General features: G+C 38.3%; 1 protein-coding gene across 1 annotated transcript in view; it reads right to left on the bottom strand.

The window, feature by feature from the left end:
- PGAP1 (post-GPI attachment to proteins inositol deacylase 1) overlaps window positions 1–19,035 on the bottom strand; it is a 40,194-nt gene extending 21,159 nt beyond the window's left edge. The window contains exons 1-11 of the mRNA XM_086750726.1: window positions 18,855–19,035; window positions 14,639–14,792; window positions 10,427–10,602; window positions 9,620–9,791; window positions 8,431–8,591; window positions 6,783–6,835; window positions 6,539–6,605; window positions 4,975–5,080; window positions 3,148–3,203; window positions 2,984–3,067; window positions 1,176–1,225 (exon numbers count right to left, since the gene is read on the bottom strand). Of these exons, the coding sequence (XP_086606852.1) occupies window positions 1,176–1,225; window positions 2,984–3,067; window positions 3,148–3,203; window positions 4,975–5,080; window positions 6,539–6,605; window positions 6,783–6,835; window positions 8,431–8,591; window positions 9,620–9,791; window positions 10,427–10,602; window positions 14,639–14,792; window positions 18,855–19,007 (1,232 nt within the window). The 5' untranslated portion in view covers window positions 19,008–19,035. The remainder of the gene's footprint in view (window positions 1–1,175; window positions 1,226–2,983; window positions 3,068–3,147; window positions 3,204–4,974; window positions 5,081–6,538; window positions 6,606–6,782; window positions 6,836–8,430; window positions 8,592–9,619; window positions 9,792–10,426; window positions 10,603–14,638; window positions 14,793–18,854) is intronic.
- Between the last annotated feature and the right edge of the window lie 1,061 nt (window positions 19,036–20,096).

The following is a 20,096-nucleotide window of genomic DNA, read 5'->3' as shown; positions in this document are numbered from 1 at the left end:
AAGGCAAAGCTCTAACATTGTCTTACACAAAACATTCAGCAGTTATTAGCCATGCAATTTCAGATACTTAATGGAAACTCTCAGTAGGCTAAAATAGCACTGGTACTGAATTAACACACAGTTTTATTAGCATCTTTTAAATATCAGAAGTACCAATTTTTCCTATGGGGAAAAAAAACATACCGTATAAAACAAAAATGTCATTAGCTGCTGCAGCGCTTGCAGCAGTTCAAAAATGCTGTGTACTTATATTAACACACTGAACTGCACCACAGTTATTTTTAGTATACTAGGATAGTTCTGATTCTCTAAATAGTGCTAGATGACCTCAGGAGACAGTCCACAGCAAAACCAATATTATATGAGGTTTTAGGCAGCAGTCCTGAACTAGGCTAACCTGCACTTGATGCTGATCAAAAGTTATAAAAGGAGTAACAGCCAACCTCTCCTTGGATCAGGAAAAAGTAATTGTGACATCTAGCTATCAGCTGGAGGCAAGACTCTGTGGCTATACATCTCAGCACAGATCCCAGAACAGTGAAATACTATGCTAGCTCAATTCCACCTGGAAGCTTTCCCTAATCTGAAGGGTGGATTGAATCTACTTTGACCTTACTTTGCAAATGTAAGCTAAGACCATGTTTTAAATCCATTTTGCAACGATTGTTATGATCTGATTCAAACAATCTCTAAATCACCCACAGCTCTAAATATTTTTCATATGACAATAGCAATTCTGGAATAAGAAAAAAAAAAAAAAAAAAAAAAAAAAAAAGAGATACTTCAATCCACTCTTAAGGCTTTGAGTGACACTTGATGTCTTCTGTCATAGGATTCTAAAGAGATGCTACAACACACACAATTTAGGAAGCCAGCACAGCATGTAGTGTCCACAAGAAAGCAATAGGAACAATTTTTCACTGCTATGAATGTCAAAAATATAGCTTAAAGAAGAAGTTCCCTTATATTATTCTGCATTCATGCAGTAATTTTGAGAAAACCTATTATTTCCTGTTTTCTTGGTGACATAGAAAGCATGAATTATTCACAGTAAGAATTTTACTTTTCTTCCCAATCTCTTCCTTCCTACAGAGGAGGAGATTTGATATGCTTTAAACTCAAATGTAGTGTCACAAGATCCATTTGAATAAAGAACAGAAACTGTTTATACTCACCACGTTGATGAATTACTGTTCATACAGCCATAAATCCAGCTACTTGTGGACTGTAAAGTCAATATCATAAAACAGTACATTACCTATGTGTGACTGTATTTATAAATATATTAAAAATAGCAATTCTTTACTCCAAACAATGCAGGACTTAATGCTGATCACATCCAAAATTTCTGTATGCTAACTGTTTCAGTACACCAGGTGTCAGCAACTATTCTAAAAATCCTCTAATAGCAGAACCTTGGTGCAATTAATTTAATAAAAATGAGGAACAAACTTCCATCTTCATCTCACTCCTTTTCTATTAAGTGTGTCTGCAGCAGCTATCACTACAGTGACCACACTCTTATAAGGATGCCAAAAGCTAAGATGATGATAAAAAACAGTCTCAGATTTCCTCAATTATTTATAACAAAAGATATTCATCAACTTTTTTTTGCTCATTTCACAATGAAGTCAGACTGCTGTGTTTACAGCAAGTTATATCCTCCATCAAAAGTCCGACATCATAGCCTTGGAATTACAATTACAAGGATGGAAAGATGAAGCACAAGAGTGAAAGGTGGGGGTTTCTAGGAACCATTTGAAATAACTTCCATTTGCCGCCTTTTCTAGTTAGGAATCAATACATTTTCTAAAAACAAATATAAAGTTAAGCAAACAAACTTTCATTTCTCTTTAAAAAAATATCCGCCTCACATATGATATAAAATTCAATTTTACTAGAGTTTATTTTTTTTTATCTAAAAGAAACGTCTCAAGGTGCTACCCTAAGTAGTTGAGGAATACTTCAGATTTTTAACGTTCTACTGCTCCCCCTTCGAGAATTTAGGTGTTCTGAAGCTATAGCACCACGATGCAAGTATCTCAGACATTGTTCTGTACCTCCTTCTCCATCCTCAAGCAGTACTAGCCTGTCCTTAAGACATTATAACAAAGGCAAAAGTTACCCTATTAAAGCATAACCAAGATCACAAAAAATATGTAAATATTAAAGGTACTCTGGGAAGGACAATTAGAAAAGCACTGAGAATATAGAATCTTTTTTTCACAATGGTGATATGAACCTCTTCTTTGGTAAGGGAAAGTGGCAACACAGACAGGCAGGATGGAATGGGAAAGTATCTCAATTTTCTGGATACTAATCTAAAATACTCATGTAATTCTGAAAAGCATATTTATTCATCTCCACTTTGCCAAGAGATTACATTCATTTTTTCAATATATATTTTTAAAAACTTTAAGAAACATTCTGGGTGAATTCACGTGCCGAGCCAAAAATACAAGAAATGCATGTTATCACCTCTCCTCTCAATAGAGGAGACAACTGAGAAGGTGCTGTGCTGTTTTCTTATCTGCCTTCCGTTCGCTTCCATTGATCAGTGGAAGATCTCTGCAGCCTTTCAGGTTCACTTAATTTCATTATGGGAAAGCAAACCTATAAACAGCTTTCCCAAATTAGAAGTATGGCTGAATCCTGGCAGCACTAAAAATAACTTATTCATTCAAAACCATTGATAGAGAACTGCACTAAATTAAAGGAGAAAGTAATCTGGGCTAACTGTAAGAGAGTCAAAAAGAAAACATTTCAGGTTCAGGTGGCATTGAAAGTTTCATATCTGGAACACTAAGTGTGACATGCTAAAACAGGAAGTACACCTAACACAGCGTATTAGGCTGAGAATGCAAACAGATGCCAGCAATTTCAACAACTGTTCATTAAACTATCTTAAAACTGCAGGAAATCTAAACTGAAAAAAATACAGCTTTATAAACTAACTCCAAACATTACAGAAATATTTTCTCACCAACATGCTGTTTTCACAATAAACATGACTGTATGATTTTCTGTGGCTTGCAAGAGGAAATGTGAAATATTTTCCATCAGAATCCTTAAAAGAAAAAAAAAAATAATTGCTCATTAGTGAAAAAATAAACATAAAAACACAATGAGGAAAAAAGTGTTACTTACATTGTAAACTGAATAAGTCCATTTTGAGGCTTTGACTGTAATCCACATGAAAGCTCCTAAAAATAAATATGTTTTTATATGTCACACTGCAGGAACTATTATCCTTATCTCCAAAGTCTTACCTTTTACTTATTGCCTCGGTCTTATCTATCATCTGTAAATGGTCATAAGCTTTATAAGCTTTAATCAACACTCTGTGATTACTGCTGCTTAGAATTACATGCAAAAGTTATAATCAGTTACACAAGGAACAGCAAAACTCTAGGATTCAATTACTACATATTAATTGTAAAATAAAAACCCTATAGATCTTGAAACAAAGCTCTCAAGGCAACAAAACAAATAAGAAATGGAATTATATTAAAAGTAGTTACAGAGTGACTGCTTAAAGCTGAAGCAACATTAGAAACAGCCTCAATCTTTATTCCTGTCAGCCTTTTAAGAAAACTAATACAGAAACCTGTGTAGAAGCAAGTCAACAATGAAGTGACAACACATACAAGAAAACAGTAGCAGTTTAAAGATGTGTCTGGAGAAAAAGAGTAAGACAGAATAACCAAAAGATACAGACAATGAGACAGACACAAATAATGCAAGCTGTCACGTAAGAAGGTTATTATCTTTCTTCTATTAACTAGAGTAATAACTCCATCACAGAAATTTAGCTAAGTGTCATGAAGTCACCACAAACAGGAAGATGCAAACATGAAATCCAATTTAAACATATACCTCCTTATTGCCTAAAACCTACCCCAAAATGGCAAAGAAACAAACAAACAAACAAAAAAATCAGCTCCACAACCTCTCTGGGCACCTGTTCCAGCGTCTGACCACCCTCTTGAAGTACTTTATCCTAATATCTAACTGGAATTCATTTTGTGGTAACTGGACTCCACTGCCTACTGTGTTACCACTGTGCACCTCTGAGAAAAATCTAGCTTCACCTTCTCTCTAATCTTTGATTAGGAAGTTGAAGAAAGCAACAGGATCCCCCTCAGCATTCTCTTTAGGGTGAAAAAAAACCAGTTTACTCAGCATCTCTCCCTCATGTCCTACGCCCCAGGAGCTAGTCATTTTGGTGGTCCTCTGCTCCATGCTCACTTCAGTATATGTCAACGCCTAAAAGCCGCCTTATAGAAAGATGGCCAAAACTGGACATCAAAGTTCAAGTTACCTTAGTACTTCCGCAATAGCCTTAATTAAGAAATTTTCTGAAGTGAAACAGTTTTCATAAAATGGTTCAGCCCCCTTCAGCAAAACCAGGAATACATCTGTGCCCTGCAAAAGTTCTGGTTAGTTCCCAAGACTTCGTGTAGTCAAAATTTCTCAACTTTAACTATACATTCTCAACAGTTATAAGGAAACCGTTAGTGTGCAGGCCATTTTACCCCGCCGTGTCATGAAAAATAGGAAGTCACTGATGAAGTCGATCTGAATATTCAGGATTTCCATGAGTAGTATAAACCATAACACAGTGGCTCTACAACACCCATAGTATCCCTCTCGCAAGTGTAGATTAGACTGTACCTTTGACATCCAGCTACTCCCAATTTCTGAGATTGTCTACTGGACACCCTGGGTAAATACGACTCCACTCATCCCCCAGAATCTAAACAATATAGAAGTGACAGATTTTTATTTCTACCCCTTTTCACCTATTTAGTGCTGAAACCACACAAGAACTGATAGTTTAGATCTATAACCCATATATCATTCTATCAATGTCTCAAGAAGAACAAAATGTATTCCAGAAGTTTGTTATTAAGAAGATTAATGATTAACAGAGGAGTATCATTGAATCCTGCTTAAAAGAAAACTCCTGCACACCTGTAAGTGCCGTAAAAACTTCAGGATTTTCCTCAAATATCTTTGCAGGGTGTCTCACAAAGTGGTGATTCAGTACAGACATTCTCTTCTTTGGATCCTCAGTTATCTAAAAAAAGAGCACACTGTCAAATTTTATTTTACCAACTTGTGTGATTTACAATCATCATATGATCATAGCTAGCAATGTGGATGAGAAGCAGGACAGATTGTTAGAAGACATGGCACTCCTTCTATCCTAAATTCAATAATCTGAACAATTGCCATCAATAGTCGATCAGTGCAAAACAGAAAGTCTACACATGTTCTAAAGCATAGCTAAAGTTTTTAGGAGTTTTATGTTAAGAGTAGGCAAGGATATAAAGAAACCATTCTATTAAAATTTCTTTATAAACACATATGCATTCTTCCTGAAATAACACATTTATGCCAGAGTTTAGGAAAAAATCTCACATTTATATTTACTAGTCTGAGTTCACAAATGCAGCTTACTACGTCTCCTTAATATTTCAAGCATCCAAACAGCTGTAGAGCTACATTGAGAATCACTTTGGTTTGGTGTTGCTTTGTTGGTTTGGTTTTGCATTTGGTTTTGTCCCCCCTTTCCCCCCCAAAATCAAATTTCCAGGACTAATTTTTGTCTATTCAGCTTTTCAAAATTGTGGCCATTACAACTGATTTATGAGAAGTTTTATCTTCCAGCACACTGCCAGTCAACTCCAGACAACCGTACTCCCTTTTTGTCTCTCTAAATCACATGTTAGAAGCGAGACGACCCAGTGAGAACCTAGAGAAGTTTGCCCCAAACAGCCACAAGAGGAACACTTGGAAGCCTTCCTCTTCTATGTTTGGGGCCCTGCTCTTAAATATTTTCAACCTCTGAGACCTTGATTTCAATTCCTCTTTATTGCTACATAACAATTCAGAAAGAGAACAGAACAGAATGGGAGATTTCTCCAACAGTATTCAAAAAGTAAGATGCAGGCTATTTACTTAGAAAAGCAATAAATAATCATAGCAGGAGGTAAACAAATATTCTAGTATTACTTGCATTCTATTTTTGTAATTGCTATTTGCAGAAGAACACCACAAATACGTGCTGGCCACTATGACAACACCACACAGGGAAGTTCGAGAAGTACTATATCGGAGTTAAACTATCACAGCTTTTCACCCTTTGTATGCTAGTCAGAGAAGGTGACTCGAACACACATTGGGAGGTCACATTCAAAGATACACAGCTAGCAAAATTTGTTTACCCTTGTGCAAGGCCAACTAAACCTGCTACATTATGGAAGAAAAGCTCAGTCAAACCCCAGTTATAAAGCATCAAGCAGTCAGTAACAAAAACTGAGCTAACAATTATTTCTGACATGTTGGTCAAACAACACAAAGCCACTGAGATCACATATGACTGGTACAAAACAGCAACAATTTTCTCAGCAAGACTTAGAAAAATCCAAAAGGAGTTTTTTGTATAATCGGGTGATATTTGTCCTGATTAAGCATTCTGGGACAAAAGAAGAAAGAGTGATGGGGAAATATACAGGAGACCACATATACAAACCTGCCTTGTATTTTCATCTATGAGATCAAAAAAAGCTCTAATGGTAGCCAGGATCAATTCTTTGCACCTAGAAGACAGAATAAGTAAAACTAAATGTCAAAAAAAAAATATCCAGAGGAATAAAAATGGCCAGAAGAAACATCATAAAAATATTATGCTGAAGTTAAATTATTGTATAATGTGATAACAGTAGAAAACAGAGGGATGTACAGTCAGTCAATTCACCTTTGCTCCGTTAGCTTACCACACTATGGAGAGATGGTCTGTTGAGGCCCAGGCTCTAGGCACAGCTGAGCTCTGTTTGGGGAAGGAAAAAAGTTAATATTTTTTTAGTATTCAACAATTTAAAACTCTAAGCAAGCCTTTCCCCTCCTTATTTAAACATACTCGAGCAACTATTAAAAAGAAGAGTTTCAAGGACTAAGTTACAATAGAACGACTTTTTCAGTCAAAAGTCTTACAAGTGCCAAGCACTTGTAAAACAAAATGACTAAGTTATCTATGTTAGATAGCAGAGACTAAAGGTGAAAGGGCAAATAATGGTACCAAAAATTTCTTTCAAAAGAAAGAAATTGCTTCTATGACTAATCTTCCTACTTTAATAAGTGAACCTAGCACACGTGAATAGGAGCATGCCAACGAAAGCTGCTGCTGAAAAAGCAAAGGCATCCTCAACAGAAAGGAGCATCAGAACACCATGCAGAAAGAACTGAAAAGTCTGAAGCTGTTCATTTGTATTATTGTACTGCATGTATTGCATTTTAGGACTAATAATATCAAAAACGCCTTGTATAAACAGAGCTTATCACCTACCTGTACAACTTGATTCAAGTAAGCTATGAACTATTAATACATTACAGCTGGGAAGAAAAAAAACAAACCAAACAATACCAACAAAACAACCTCCAAAACAAAACAAAAATCCCAAAAGCCACAAACAAAAAAAAAAAAAAAAAAACCCCAAACAAAAAAAAGAGAACGAATTGGTAACATTATATGTAAGATCTCATGCAAAATTCTGGTCACCAACACTCAAGAGAAATGAAAGCAGAGCAGATGCAGAGAATGGCTACTAGGGCAAAGGGAATGCAGAGTTAATCTTCTTAGCGTAGCAGAATCAGAGCCGAGACTATTTATAGACAGCTTTCTGTACAATGGACAGGGAGGTAAACACCAAGGGAATGACAGCTATTGCAGATAACATTTCAAGTTGATGTCGGAACAAATGCATTTAAAAGCTGGCTTACACAGTAAATGGAAACTGGAAATTACAAATTTTCTTCCTACTGAGTATTTCCCAGCTTTTTCCTTGCTGGGAACAGGCTGATGGCAGGGGGATGGAATGACAAACCTAACTGCTTCTATGATGTTGCTTGATTAATTTTGGAAGGAGATAGATGCCTGCGAAAGTAGAAGACTGGACCTGGTGATCCAGCAGATCCTTTCTATTCCTAAGTTCCTTGAAAAACAATAAATACAAAAGATAGCTTTGCCTTCAAGACTTCTTTTTTTATCATCAAACTAGCATTCTACTCCTATACTGCACATCTGTCAATCTCCACATACACACCCCTCGTAAAAACGCAGAAAAATAAAACCTGAGTTCCAAAACTAAAAAGATGCGAGAAGGTGGTGAGAAGAAACAGTACCAAGTGGTAGATGACTCAAATGCACCCCAGCATATCCTCTTCCCGTGGACACTCATTTATACTACATCAACTATTTACGGTTTTATAACAGTACAGTACCTGCTTTGTGTTTTCACACGTAGTATTTTCATACTTAGTTATACTATGCCATATAGACTATAATTAGACACTGATACATGCATTACATAAATAGCTATCTAACATAGCTCCATGCAAAACAAAAAAAAAAGTTTGCTTTTTTACCACAACAGATAAGGCACTGTCATGTTGACTCAATCTTGGCAGAAAAGTCAGTCCTGAACGAACTTGGTAATCTCTGAATCCTCCCGCCACAGAAAGGGTAGTTAAATTTCTTAAATCTTGGGCCTTTAGAATCCAATGATTGTTTACAGCTGTATAAAAATCTATAAAATATATTAAAATCAATCACAATTTCCCCATAAGTCTACTTGATATACAAAAAAGCTATAGAAACTTTAGAGGCATTCAAGCTCTGATTATCACTTTTGATCCATGTAAGGAAGGAAAATTATTGTTTCAACCCCAAGGAGGCAGCAGTTGGGGAAGACAGATAGTTTTACACTTTCTATATCAGCTGAACACACGTCTTATTTAAGTAGCAAACCACAGGTTTACTTTAAGGACAGCCACAGTCCAGAAACAGTCAGCAAGGAAGAAGCACTGCATTGCAATCAAGTGTAGGAGGGAGAATTAATACAAGCAAAATAAATAAAATTCAGCAGCTAAAGATAATCCATTCCTCTTGGGTGCCACAGAGCATAACGAAAATAAATGCCTGTTCCCTTTCCTTCACCCATTCTCTCAATGTAGCAGCATAATTATCCCTGAGCATATATATCATCAGTATATTTTAGTCAAACCTAGCTTTTCAAGAAGTGTATAGTACAAGCATAATGATTATACTTCATTTTGTATGCCACAGTTATTTAAGTGAGCAGAAAACACAATCTATCTTTCATGTAAATATATTAAAAATATATAATTATATCTATGTTCAATATTCTCATCCCCCCAGTCTTTGGGCATGACAAACACTAAATTTAGCAATTCTATTTAGGCAATTCATTTCATAAAGAAAGCCATTACAGAGGTCAAGTTCTACAAAAAAGAAAGAAAAAATGTCATTTGTGGAGAGGTTACAAATTTAGTAACATGCTCTGCAACTTAATAAAATTACAAATTGTTGAGAGCTCCAGGCCGTGCACAGAAGCTCAAGTCCACATAATCCATTTTACATGACACCTTACTTTTAGTGTTCTAGTGCTCTCACATAACCACCTGAGTAAGAAACAGATTAATTACAGTAAACAAACCAGCACATTTTGCTGTTGATTTGCAAGAAGCTCACCTAGCAATGCTTGGGAGGATCAATAAAGAAATACAGTGTAATTAGATAACCTGCAATACTTACCAGTAAGATACTTGTCTAAAGGCATTACAGGTGCAACATGAGGTGTGGCTTGCGTAATGAGGAGGTTTATAAGTTCAGGTTTAAAATTCTTCAGAGTAAGCAACGCTCTTGCAACAAGACCACCCATGGAATGACCTACTATTGCAACACTGGTCGGTGCAAATTCTCGATCCTTAAGCAAAGAGTAATTAGACACATCAAAAATAGATTTGACATTGAACTATGGTTGTACCTTTTTTTTTTCCCCATTCAAAATTAACTTATGTCCTCTCAATGATAATACTAATCAATGATATGATGATTATGATGATAATATTAACTAGTAGCAACTTGACAAGTTTACAAAATTAATATAAATTTAGTTGCTAACTCAAAAAAGTGCAGCTCAAAATGAAATCTTATACAGCCTGTATAAGCATAAGAAAGTTCGGCTTACTTTAATTTCTGAGACTTTTAGGGACACAGGCTATCAAAGAACTTTTATTGAGAAAACTGGATGTAAGATGATGCTATATTATTATTTATTAAACTAGGGGAAGTCTACATCTCTACTACAAAAAAACCCCATACATTGTGCATGAAGTGTTTATTTAGAAACACAATACAGAACCTAACACCAAGGCTCTGGGATGATCACAAGCACTAAAAAATCTGTTAAAGAGCAGGACTTCTCTATTGCACTATTATCATATTCAATTATCTACACACATTAAAGGCTCCCTCCCTTATTCTTCGTTCTTCAGAAAAGGCAGCCCAGAAATCCATTCCAAAACACGCGTATGTTATTCAGCATATGTTACTACTTACCCTGTACAACTTAAGAATTACTTTTATGCATTCGTGCACAAACTTGGTCTGTCGTTGCAGACTACCACCATACAATGCAACCAATTCCTCATTAAAGTTGACACTGAAGAAATTAAAATGATACTTGAAGTCAACGTCTTCTGCTTTTCTAAGTGCAATGGAGCCAAGAGAACGTACTAGGAAAAGAAACCACATCAATCAGAATAGTCTAATAGTCACTGCTTAGCACCATCAGTAGTAGACAATCACAGAAATATATAATCTACTAAGAAACAAATGTTATCTTAAATGTATTGTTCATCTCCAGTCATTTATAAAAGAAAAAAAAAAAAAAGATGAAAAGACATCCAAAAGCAAATAATCTCTTTTCTAATGTACAATCAAATTACATTTGTTTTACTAAAACAGATTTGAAAATATAAATAATCAGAGCAAAGGTACCAGGCAATCACTGTCAGAATCAAATTGTAAAATGAGAAAAGAAAGACTAATTTCCTATTTTTATAAGAATCTCTCTGATAAAAAAAGTGTTAGTAAACATATCATAACAAGAGCTTACATAAGAATATGGAAAAGAACAAACCTGATCAGATTAAAAGAAAGTTTGGAATGAGTTACCAAGAGCTGCATACTGTGCTGCTGGCAGTTAACTATGCCACCTAGCTTACTGCTGACTACAGAAATATTTTATGTAAAAAAAAAAAAAAAATTATACAAGATCAAGTATTATGTTCTTCTACTTGGGGACTGCTTTTCTAATCTCATTTGCACCTTCTTACAGCCACCAGGACAAGAATGCAAAATGAGCAGTCCTGACTTCCACTCTACAGGCATTGCTACTGCTAGGCTTTTCTAAAATTCCTTTGAAGACCATGAACTCTACAATAACGTTCCCAAATACGACCAAGATACATAGGGGGGACAGGAAAATCAAACTCCAAAGGACACTTTTCCCTCTAAAATCTTGAGGGAGAAAATGTTCTGTTTGCAAGGTCTTGCTTCTGACCTGTCTTCTCCATCTAACCCCAGCTGCTATTTAATAAAGCCTTCTGAGTGCAGAATTGTCCCGAGTTTCCATGGAGACATGGCAGGATGGGAACAGTAACAGCTGCAAATAAAAAAGCATCACAGGGAAAGAAGAAAATAAAAGAGAAAGTCCCAAAAGAAAGTATATACTTTTGCAAATAAACTAATGATTGCCAGAAAGGTCTGCCCAAATCCAGCACACAGAATCATAGAATGGTTTGGATTGGAAGGGACCTTACAGACCATCTAGTTCCAATCCCTCTGCCATGGGCAGTGACGCTTTCCACTAGACCAGGTTGCTCAAAGCCCCATCCAGCCCAGCCTCGAACATCTCCAGGGACAGTGCATCCACAGCTTCTCTGGGCAACCTGTGCCAGTGCCTCATCACCCTCACAGTTAAGAATTTCTTCCTTATATCTAATCTAAGTCTACCCTTTTAGTTTAAAACCATTACCCCTTGTCCTATCACTACAAGCCCTTGTAAAAAGTCCCTCTCCAGTTTTCTTGTAGACCCCCTTTAGGTACTAGAAGGCCGCAATAAGGTCTCCTCAGAGCCTTCTCTTCTCCAGGCTGAACAACCCCATCTCTCTCAGCCTGTCCTCACAGGAGAGGTGCTCCAGCCCTCTGATCATCTTCATGGACTCCTCTGGATTTGCTCCAACAGGTCCATGTCCTTCTAATATTGGGGCCTCCAGAGTTGCAGGTGGGGTCTCACCAGAGCAGAGTAGAGGTGGAGAATCACCTCCCTCGACCTGCTGGCCACACTCCTCTTGATGCAGCCCGGGGTGCAGTTGGCCTTCTGGGCTGCAAGCATGCATTGCTGGCTCATGCTGAGCTTCTCGTCCACCAGCACCCCCAAGTCCTTCTCCTCAGGGCTGCTCTCAATCCATTCTCCACCCAGTCTGTATTTGTGCTTGGGATTGCCCTGACCCAGGTGCAGGACTTTGCACTTGGCCTGGTTGTACTTCATAAGGTTTGCACGGGCCCACTTCTCCAGCCTGCCAAGGTCCCTCTGGATGGCATTCCTCGCTTCCAGTGTGTTGACCACACCACACAGCTTGGTGTTGTCAGCAAACTTGCTGAGTGTGCACTCTATCCCACTGTCTCCAACTCTATCCATGTCACAGACAAAGATATTAAACAGGGCCGGTCCCACTACCAACCCCTGAGGAACACAGCTCGTCACTGATCTCCATGTGAGACCTTTACACTTTTATACGTTCAAACACCGAGCACAATGAAATTAATAAATCTAATTTGCAGTCCATTATTTCACCAGTTCTATCTAAAACTAGTAAGTAATAAGAACATCTTTTAAACTATTTGAAAGGGCCTAAAAAGTTTTTACAAGATCAAGTATCTTATCACAACTTTATATTTTGGAAGTCATGGTAAAAGGAACGAGCATATTGCCAAAGATCACAAGGCAAGCATGAGACAGACTCCTAACTAGAACTCAGGATCTCAATTCTCACAATCCCAGGTTCATTCCCACAATTAAACCAGACCATCAACTTTTAGTCAAAGTCCAAATTTTGTTCATTTAAAAGGTTAGTTTTAACACCCATGAAACATGATGCATTAACATGTTTCAAAACTGCCTGTTACACATTAAAATAACAAACCCAGCAAAGGCAGCAGCAACACTTCTGTCTCCATTGCTCAGTGAATATGAGTATTTTAAACAAGTATGAAAATAACGATAACACTTTCTCTGCTCATCTAGGTATCAGTTAAAATGAGTTATCTCACAATAAATTCTGAACAAAATATGAATTTTCATGAATTCCATAATAAAACAATAACTATTCTGAGCCACGGATTAAGGTAGAACAATTTGTTTTAACAAAGATTTTGAAAAACAAACATGTGACTTATTGCCAGTCTCCCTAAATCAATTTCTCAAAACAAAGAATAAATATGTAATTATTTTCTGATCTTAAGTGGCACATGATATCCACAGCACGTAGTACTTCTCAACTAATTTAAGTTTTTCTTCATATACTTCCTTTTGATTCCTAACATACTCTGAAAGTACCATTTTATTTCCTGCATAGTGACTTACTGCCATGTTTTTAGAGACAGTATTAATTCAGATTTGAATACTTTATGCACAATCACAAAAGTTCATATGGTATCTCTCCTAATCATTATGCTCGTAATCTTCTTTGGGTACTCTTGTGCCTGAAAGTCTGTATGTGTTTCCTGAAAGTATGAGTTGGTAAAACATTTTACTTTTTTACAAACTAAGCAAGTATGTTCTCAAAGAAAATAACTTTGTAAAGGTTCTCTGAAATCAGATAATCTAATCCTCAAATTCAGTGCAAATACAAGGAAAAATCATCACAGAAAGACATCAGGGTTTAGACTATGGGGGTTTCCCCACACATACATATCAATCTGGCTGACATCGTAAGAGTGTTACAAACTGTTTCCAAGTACATTTTAGAGAACAAAACTAACAGTCTGACAAATTCACCCTGGAAGGAGTACCAGATACTTGAATAAACCCTTAAACACAACACTTAATGTTAATCAACACACTAACTTTAGTATTTACAATGAAAAATAAAAATGCTTTAAAACTATTACTTCTTTTCATTTGGAGCCTAGAAGCATAAGAGGGAACAACCTAGGAAACAAAAGAAGACTGTGTAAAGTGAGAAGATGCTGCTAAGGAAAAAACGTCACTACATAAAGAGGCAGGAAATAATGAAGCTACAGGGCAAGCCACAAGATGATGCTCATTTCTATAGCACGTAATTACTTCACATCACAGATGGTAGCTTGTTCAATGTCTTCTAATCAAATTCAGGTCTTGTTTTACCTGGCATAAGTGCACTATGCATTGTTCAAATCACAACCAACTAGATGTTTGCAATTAAAAACACAGCAAGTGTGCAGTGCTGCCAGAGTACAGCATAAACTGAACTGCTTCTGGCTTTCAAAAGGAAAAAATCTTCCTTCACAAAAATATTATAGCTCAACTGTTCAACTGATTTCAAACAAAAATGAAGTCTTTTGATTGTTTGACATTAACCACAGACTAACAAGGATACCTACACCAACAATATGATCAACCCTTAGACTTTGGCTGATATTTTTTCAAACAGAAAACCTGTTGCCATTAAGTAATGCATAAAGAGAGCTCTTTGTAACATACTTATAACTTAGCTAAATGCTTACCTTGTTTGTAACTGCCAGCATTCCCAGGAAGAAAGAGAACTGGAATTCCTGTCAATAGGAGATTTTTGTTTTCCTCAGCATAGTTCCCTTCCCCATACAGATAGAGCTCATATGCTGGGTATCGCTTGGCTGTTTTCTTCGTTAATTTTATTTTCTGTTGCAAAAGTCAAAAAGAAACCAATTACCTTGTCTATGTTGTTGCAAACAAGAAAATATAGTGGCTGCCTGGTAATTTAATACATAAGACATAAGCCAGATCATTTAAGTTACAGCCTAAACAATACAGAATGGAAAGCTGTGTTTGGCTTTTAAAAAAAAATAAAAATAAACTATCCAGTATTTTCTTTAAGTACGTATCACTGTGCATCAAGAGTGGCTGCAGCTACTTACTTGAAACAGGTATTAACTTTATCTGGCTTTGAAACAAGCTGCAAATGAATCCAACTATGTATCTTTTAAAGTTGCACATTCGTAAAGTAAACCTAGCCTTATACTACGGGGGAAATTTTTTTTTTAAAAAGCATATAAAAACTCAACCAATTCTCCCAAGATTTGAGAATTTGAGAGCAGAAACTGGGGCCATGAGTGATCCTAATTATTTCTGCTGCACCCGAACGGTTCTGGAATTCTTTCCAATACCAGGTAACTCAGAACAAGGACGTGCTACTGCCACCTGATACCAAAGCTAAACCTTGAGAACAGAGTCATGCAGGTGACCAACAGATGACAACTATTATGTCAGGGTAAGTTACAGATGCAATGTGAATTCTCTTAGGTGATTTTTTACAGAGATGTAACCTGTAATGGGAATTTAAACAACAGGAGTAACCACCTTAGTATAGCTTGTCAGAAAAAATAAAACCATGACTCTTTAGGGGCTTTTTCTGTTGTTGTTTTCAGAGCTCCAGGTGCGGCCTAGTGACAATATGGTTTTGTAACAACTCAGGATCCGATTTACACAGTCAATTGTAATCTCAAAGAAGGCCATATTTCTTGCATTAAAACAAAGAAGCAACCAACTAACCACCAAATCTATAATATAACTTATTCACAGGATTACAAGTTCCCAAAGAGAAAAGAACAAAATACCTTTGAACCTGAAGGACAGGTGATGATTAAGCCTTAGACCAGTAAGTTATGATTCTTAGAGTCATATGACACTGCTTTAAACCAAATAAATAGTAAGAAAACATTTAATTAACTTCTGCATGGAAGTTGGTTAGTTTATAATTTTGAGTTTTTAAGATTTAGATTTTTAACATTTCTATGAATGCGAGTACATTCGTTCTACCATTTGATTACTTATGTTATGACAATTCAGAGACAAACAAGATGATTAAAAATAAACTTATTAAGATGTCATTTACATTTTAAGGAAACATTTTATTTTACAGAAAGAGGTCAAAACTAAACTTGATTTTGTATCACAAATCTCCTCAAAAGAACCGGTTTCTTGAAATGGAAGCATGTCTGTTTCACACATCTCAACTGCATCTACAGTACAGGCGATTCAGCTTTAATTCCCAGCCCACACACAGTATTTCCCTTCCCCTTTTCTCGTCTCTCCTCAGCTAAAGACTACTTCCTTTCTCCCTTAGTCTTCAAATTGTTTGCCATATTGGTTATTTGCAATCTCTTCTTAATATGTTTTATATGTATATTTTGTTGTAATATATTATATAATACTATAAATATATTTTTTATATTATAGAATCTATATTTTAAATATATATATTAGCAAGAAATAAGAGTGTTTAATTTCTTCACTGTGAGCAAAAAAGGTTAAGCTTTGTTCAGGGCTTATGTCTTCAGATCATCCTTTTGATGCTCTTTCCCTTTTCTCCATCATCTCGCCTTTTCAGCTTCATTGATCTCACTGTCCCTTTCTCATTCCTTTCTACTGCTCCTTTTTCAAAGACCTTCAAAATTCTGTGCAAAAAAAAACTTAAATTGATTAGGTTTTCATTATTAAACTAAGAGTCCCATCAAGATATTTTTATATCACCTCCTGATGGACAAAATAATCCTAGACAACTGGTTCATTGTCTTTTCAAAAACTTTTAAGGAACATAAAATTAATGAGCTGTCCTTCTTTGGGTCAGTGTTGAAAGCAAAAACCTACACAATTCATGTACTACCAAAATACTGGCTTTTTTCCTGCAAATGACAGTGCTCAAGTATTACAGTAAGATGGGAATTTGTAACTCCAAAAGAAAACAGACGTTCATATTCCATGACAGTGGTTTTAAATTCTGAATCCCCAAGACATTGGTTACATAACTGGTTGTAAAGAGCTACAGCAACTTTTTACAATGTTGTGTAGGCTTCATTTTCCACCCTGTTTCCTAAAGAAATGCAGCTTATGTGAAAAGGTCCATATTACTGACTTCTGAATCTCTCACCAAGCTTAGTTGAACCTACAAGGGTAGGTTAAATTCAAATAGTGCAGTTCTTCAACTCATGCGAAAAAAAAAAGATGGTTAAGTACAAAAATGAAAAAAAAAAAATCCATACTGATTCCATTACTTAGTATTAGCTTGACTGTGAGCTAGTCCACACTGTTAGACACAAAAGAAATGAAACTTCTTAAGTTTAATTGCACAAGTAGTTATTTGTTTTGTAACATGATACCCAATCTGGAAGGGAGGACAGCCACCTGAAACTCCTACCTTGTGGCTTCCTACCAATGCCAGCATTACAATGACATTAAAATCTAAACAAACAACCCCTTCAACAAGAAAAAGGTACTTGAAAAGTATAATGCCTTAGCAAACCTACACAAATTCATAATTTCTCCCTCTCTGGAAGTACTGTTTTCCATACCATAGAAGTGATTATTCAGGGATTAGAAAGTTTAAGAGGCAATACAGCCAGCTGCGACTTGCATCTTCTGCACGGAACTGCTGCTTATCCTTAAGCCTTGCATCTCTCACCAGCACAACACTTGCCTAAAGATGCTTAGAATTTAAGCCCTGACATAATGAGTAAATACGAAAGATGCATGGCAGCAGATGAGAATTTCAGGCAACTGCCAATAATATCACACAGATTTTGCTAGTACCTTTCAGTTGGTTGCCTTCAGATTGAAGCCAAAGTAGGTTTTGGCTGCTAGGAGATCTGGAAACTTATCACGTAGTATTTAAGGATTTATAGCTGCTTAAACGATTTTGTCTTACACCTACATCAAGGCTCTCTTTTGTAGGCTAACACAACTATGTCAGGATTAGTAAATGAAGGTTAATAGAGCTAAAAATTAGCTTGCTTCATTATCGATTTAGGTACTAAGGTTTTGCTTTAAGATCTTCTTTTAGATGCAAGCCAGCTTGCAATCTATTTCAGGAAATTGTATTATTTAGAATACTTCATTTCCAACACACATTATATCCTAGATAATGCTAAATGAATGCTTAGGAGCCAAAAATTATGCTTTGGAATGCTTTTAATAGGACAGAAAACCCTGTAGTAAGAAGAACTATTAAAAAGAGAAAGTGTTTCCTACCAGCTGCATGTAACATTAAGCAGGGAGCCTACACGTACTCACATATTTACATTCTCCTCCTATTAAGCCATAACACCGTGTCTGGAAAACAACAGCTCCATCAGCAGTCCTCTCCCTCAAACTGATCCAAGGTTTCCAAACAGATCTTCAAAGGGGTTTCTAAAAGGCCTGGTTAGCAAAGCCAGAGGGACTTCAGACGGATTTACAAGTTCTCCCATACGCTGCGGGACCGTGCCACCTACAAAGCGCTCACCGAGAAGACTGCACGACTGTTCACTCGCTTGAGAAATAGACACATTCTTGAACCTCAGTTATTCGCTTTTCTCACACATTAGTTGTCAAAACTCTAAAAAGTCACAGAAAGGACCAACAAGTACAAGACTTAACCTCCCGGGCGCTACCGGTGCTGTGAGTGCTGTCAGAGGACCTGGCCCAGCCACTTCCTTTACCAAAGCTTGTAAGAGCTTCAGATCGGTTTTACCAGGAGTACAGGTAACCACGGGCACTCACGGCTTAGAAAACCAGAGGCCGTTTTCCTTTCCCCGTAGCAGGGAAGGGGCGAGAAGCCCCAGGAACGATGCACCTCAGGCAAGCGGCCCCTGGCCCTGGCGATGCGGGCGGCGACGCCCCAACGGCCGCCGCACCCCGCCCACAGCGGCGGCTCCCCGGGAGCGGCGGGCTCCCACCTGTTACAGCCCCGCCCGCCGCCGCACTCACCAGGTACTCGGGGTACTCGTACATGTAGGTCATGCTGCACCGGTTCTCCTCGTAGAAGAACAGCACGTCCCGCACCCCGAGCAGCACCAGTGCCGCCAGCGCCCCGTAGAAGAGCGGCGCCAGCGCGGGCAGCCGGCAGCCCGCCCGCCCCATCGCGCCCCGCCAGACCGAGGCGCGGAACGGAGCGCTGGTTCCCCCCGCGGGCTCTCCGCGAACACAGGCACGGCGAGGCGGGGCGGGGATCGCCACCGCCCGGGGAGGCGGGGCGGCCGGGTGGGCTGGCGCCACAACCTGGCCGCCGCCGGGAGCGGGAGGGCGGCCGCCATCTTGGGAAGGTCAGGCGCTTGGCCGGCCGTCGCTTCCCCAGGTCTGAGGAGGATCTGTCCGCCATGTCGCGGGCATAGGAGCCATTAGAGGGAGGTCCGAAACGTACCTACGGGCTCGCCCCGGCCGGTAGTTTCCGGGGGTAGGCGTGTCCGCCATGATAGGGAGCTGAAGTCATTGTACCGCTGCTGCGGCAACGTCCGGCCCGCGGGGCTGCTGCTGCTGAATGGGGAGACTTGTGAGGAGGCTCCTTCACCCCGTCTCAGCCGGCGCTGAGGGAGGCGGCAATTCCGTGATGTTTGCGGACTCCAAAATGCTTCCCTCATCCCTCCGGGTGTCGGGCGGTGCAGATTTACACCCCCGCCAAGGGCCGGGGGTGCCGGTAGGAGCCGGGGCAGAGTGTTCGGGTGCTTTTAGGGTTCCTAGCCTGGTAGCCAGTTTAGTCACAACAGCCATGAAGTTTCAAGCAGTCAACACGTAAAAGACGTTGTTGATGATGGGTGGTGGTGTTTCGGGAGGTTTTTTGTTGGGTTGTTTTTTTTTTTTTTGGGGGGGGGTTGTTTGTTTGCTTTAATTAAGTACTTTTAACAACTTAGTTGCTTTTACTCTCTTCAGGCAGTCCACCGGATTTTACTCTCTGTAGGACAGCCACCCCACCCTGATGCGGGACACACCCACAACTGCTGGTGGTGCTCATCAGTGAAAGCTAACAGTAAAATATTTAATAGCTGACCAAAAAAAAAAAGTTACTTTCCCCTCCCTCCCCAGTCTACACAGGAAGCAATACTAACATCGGCTTATTAGGACACATAAGAGGGAAGTATAAAGTTGAAATACATACAGTTGCATTTCCATCTTCTTCACTGCTAAATACTTAAGCCTTTCGCCCCTCCTTTAAAAGAAACACAATTTACTCCA

The sequence above is a fragment of the Chlamydotis macqueenii genome, chromosome 6 (assembly GCF_036417535.1).
Source record: "Chlamydotis macqueenii isolate bChlMac1 chromosome 6, bChlMac1.mat, whole genome shotgun sequence".
In the NCBI taxonomy this organism is placed as follows: Eukaryota; Metazoa; Chordata; class Aves; order Otidiformes; family Otididae; genus Chlamydotis; species Chlamydotis macqueenii.
The sequence above is the reverse complement of the archived record's forward strand: the minus strand, read 5'-3'. Positions and strand labels throughout refer to the sequence as shown.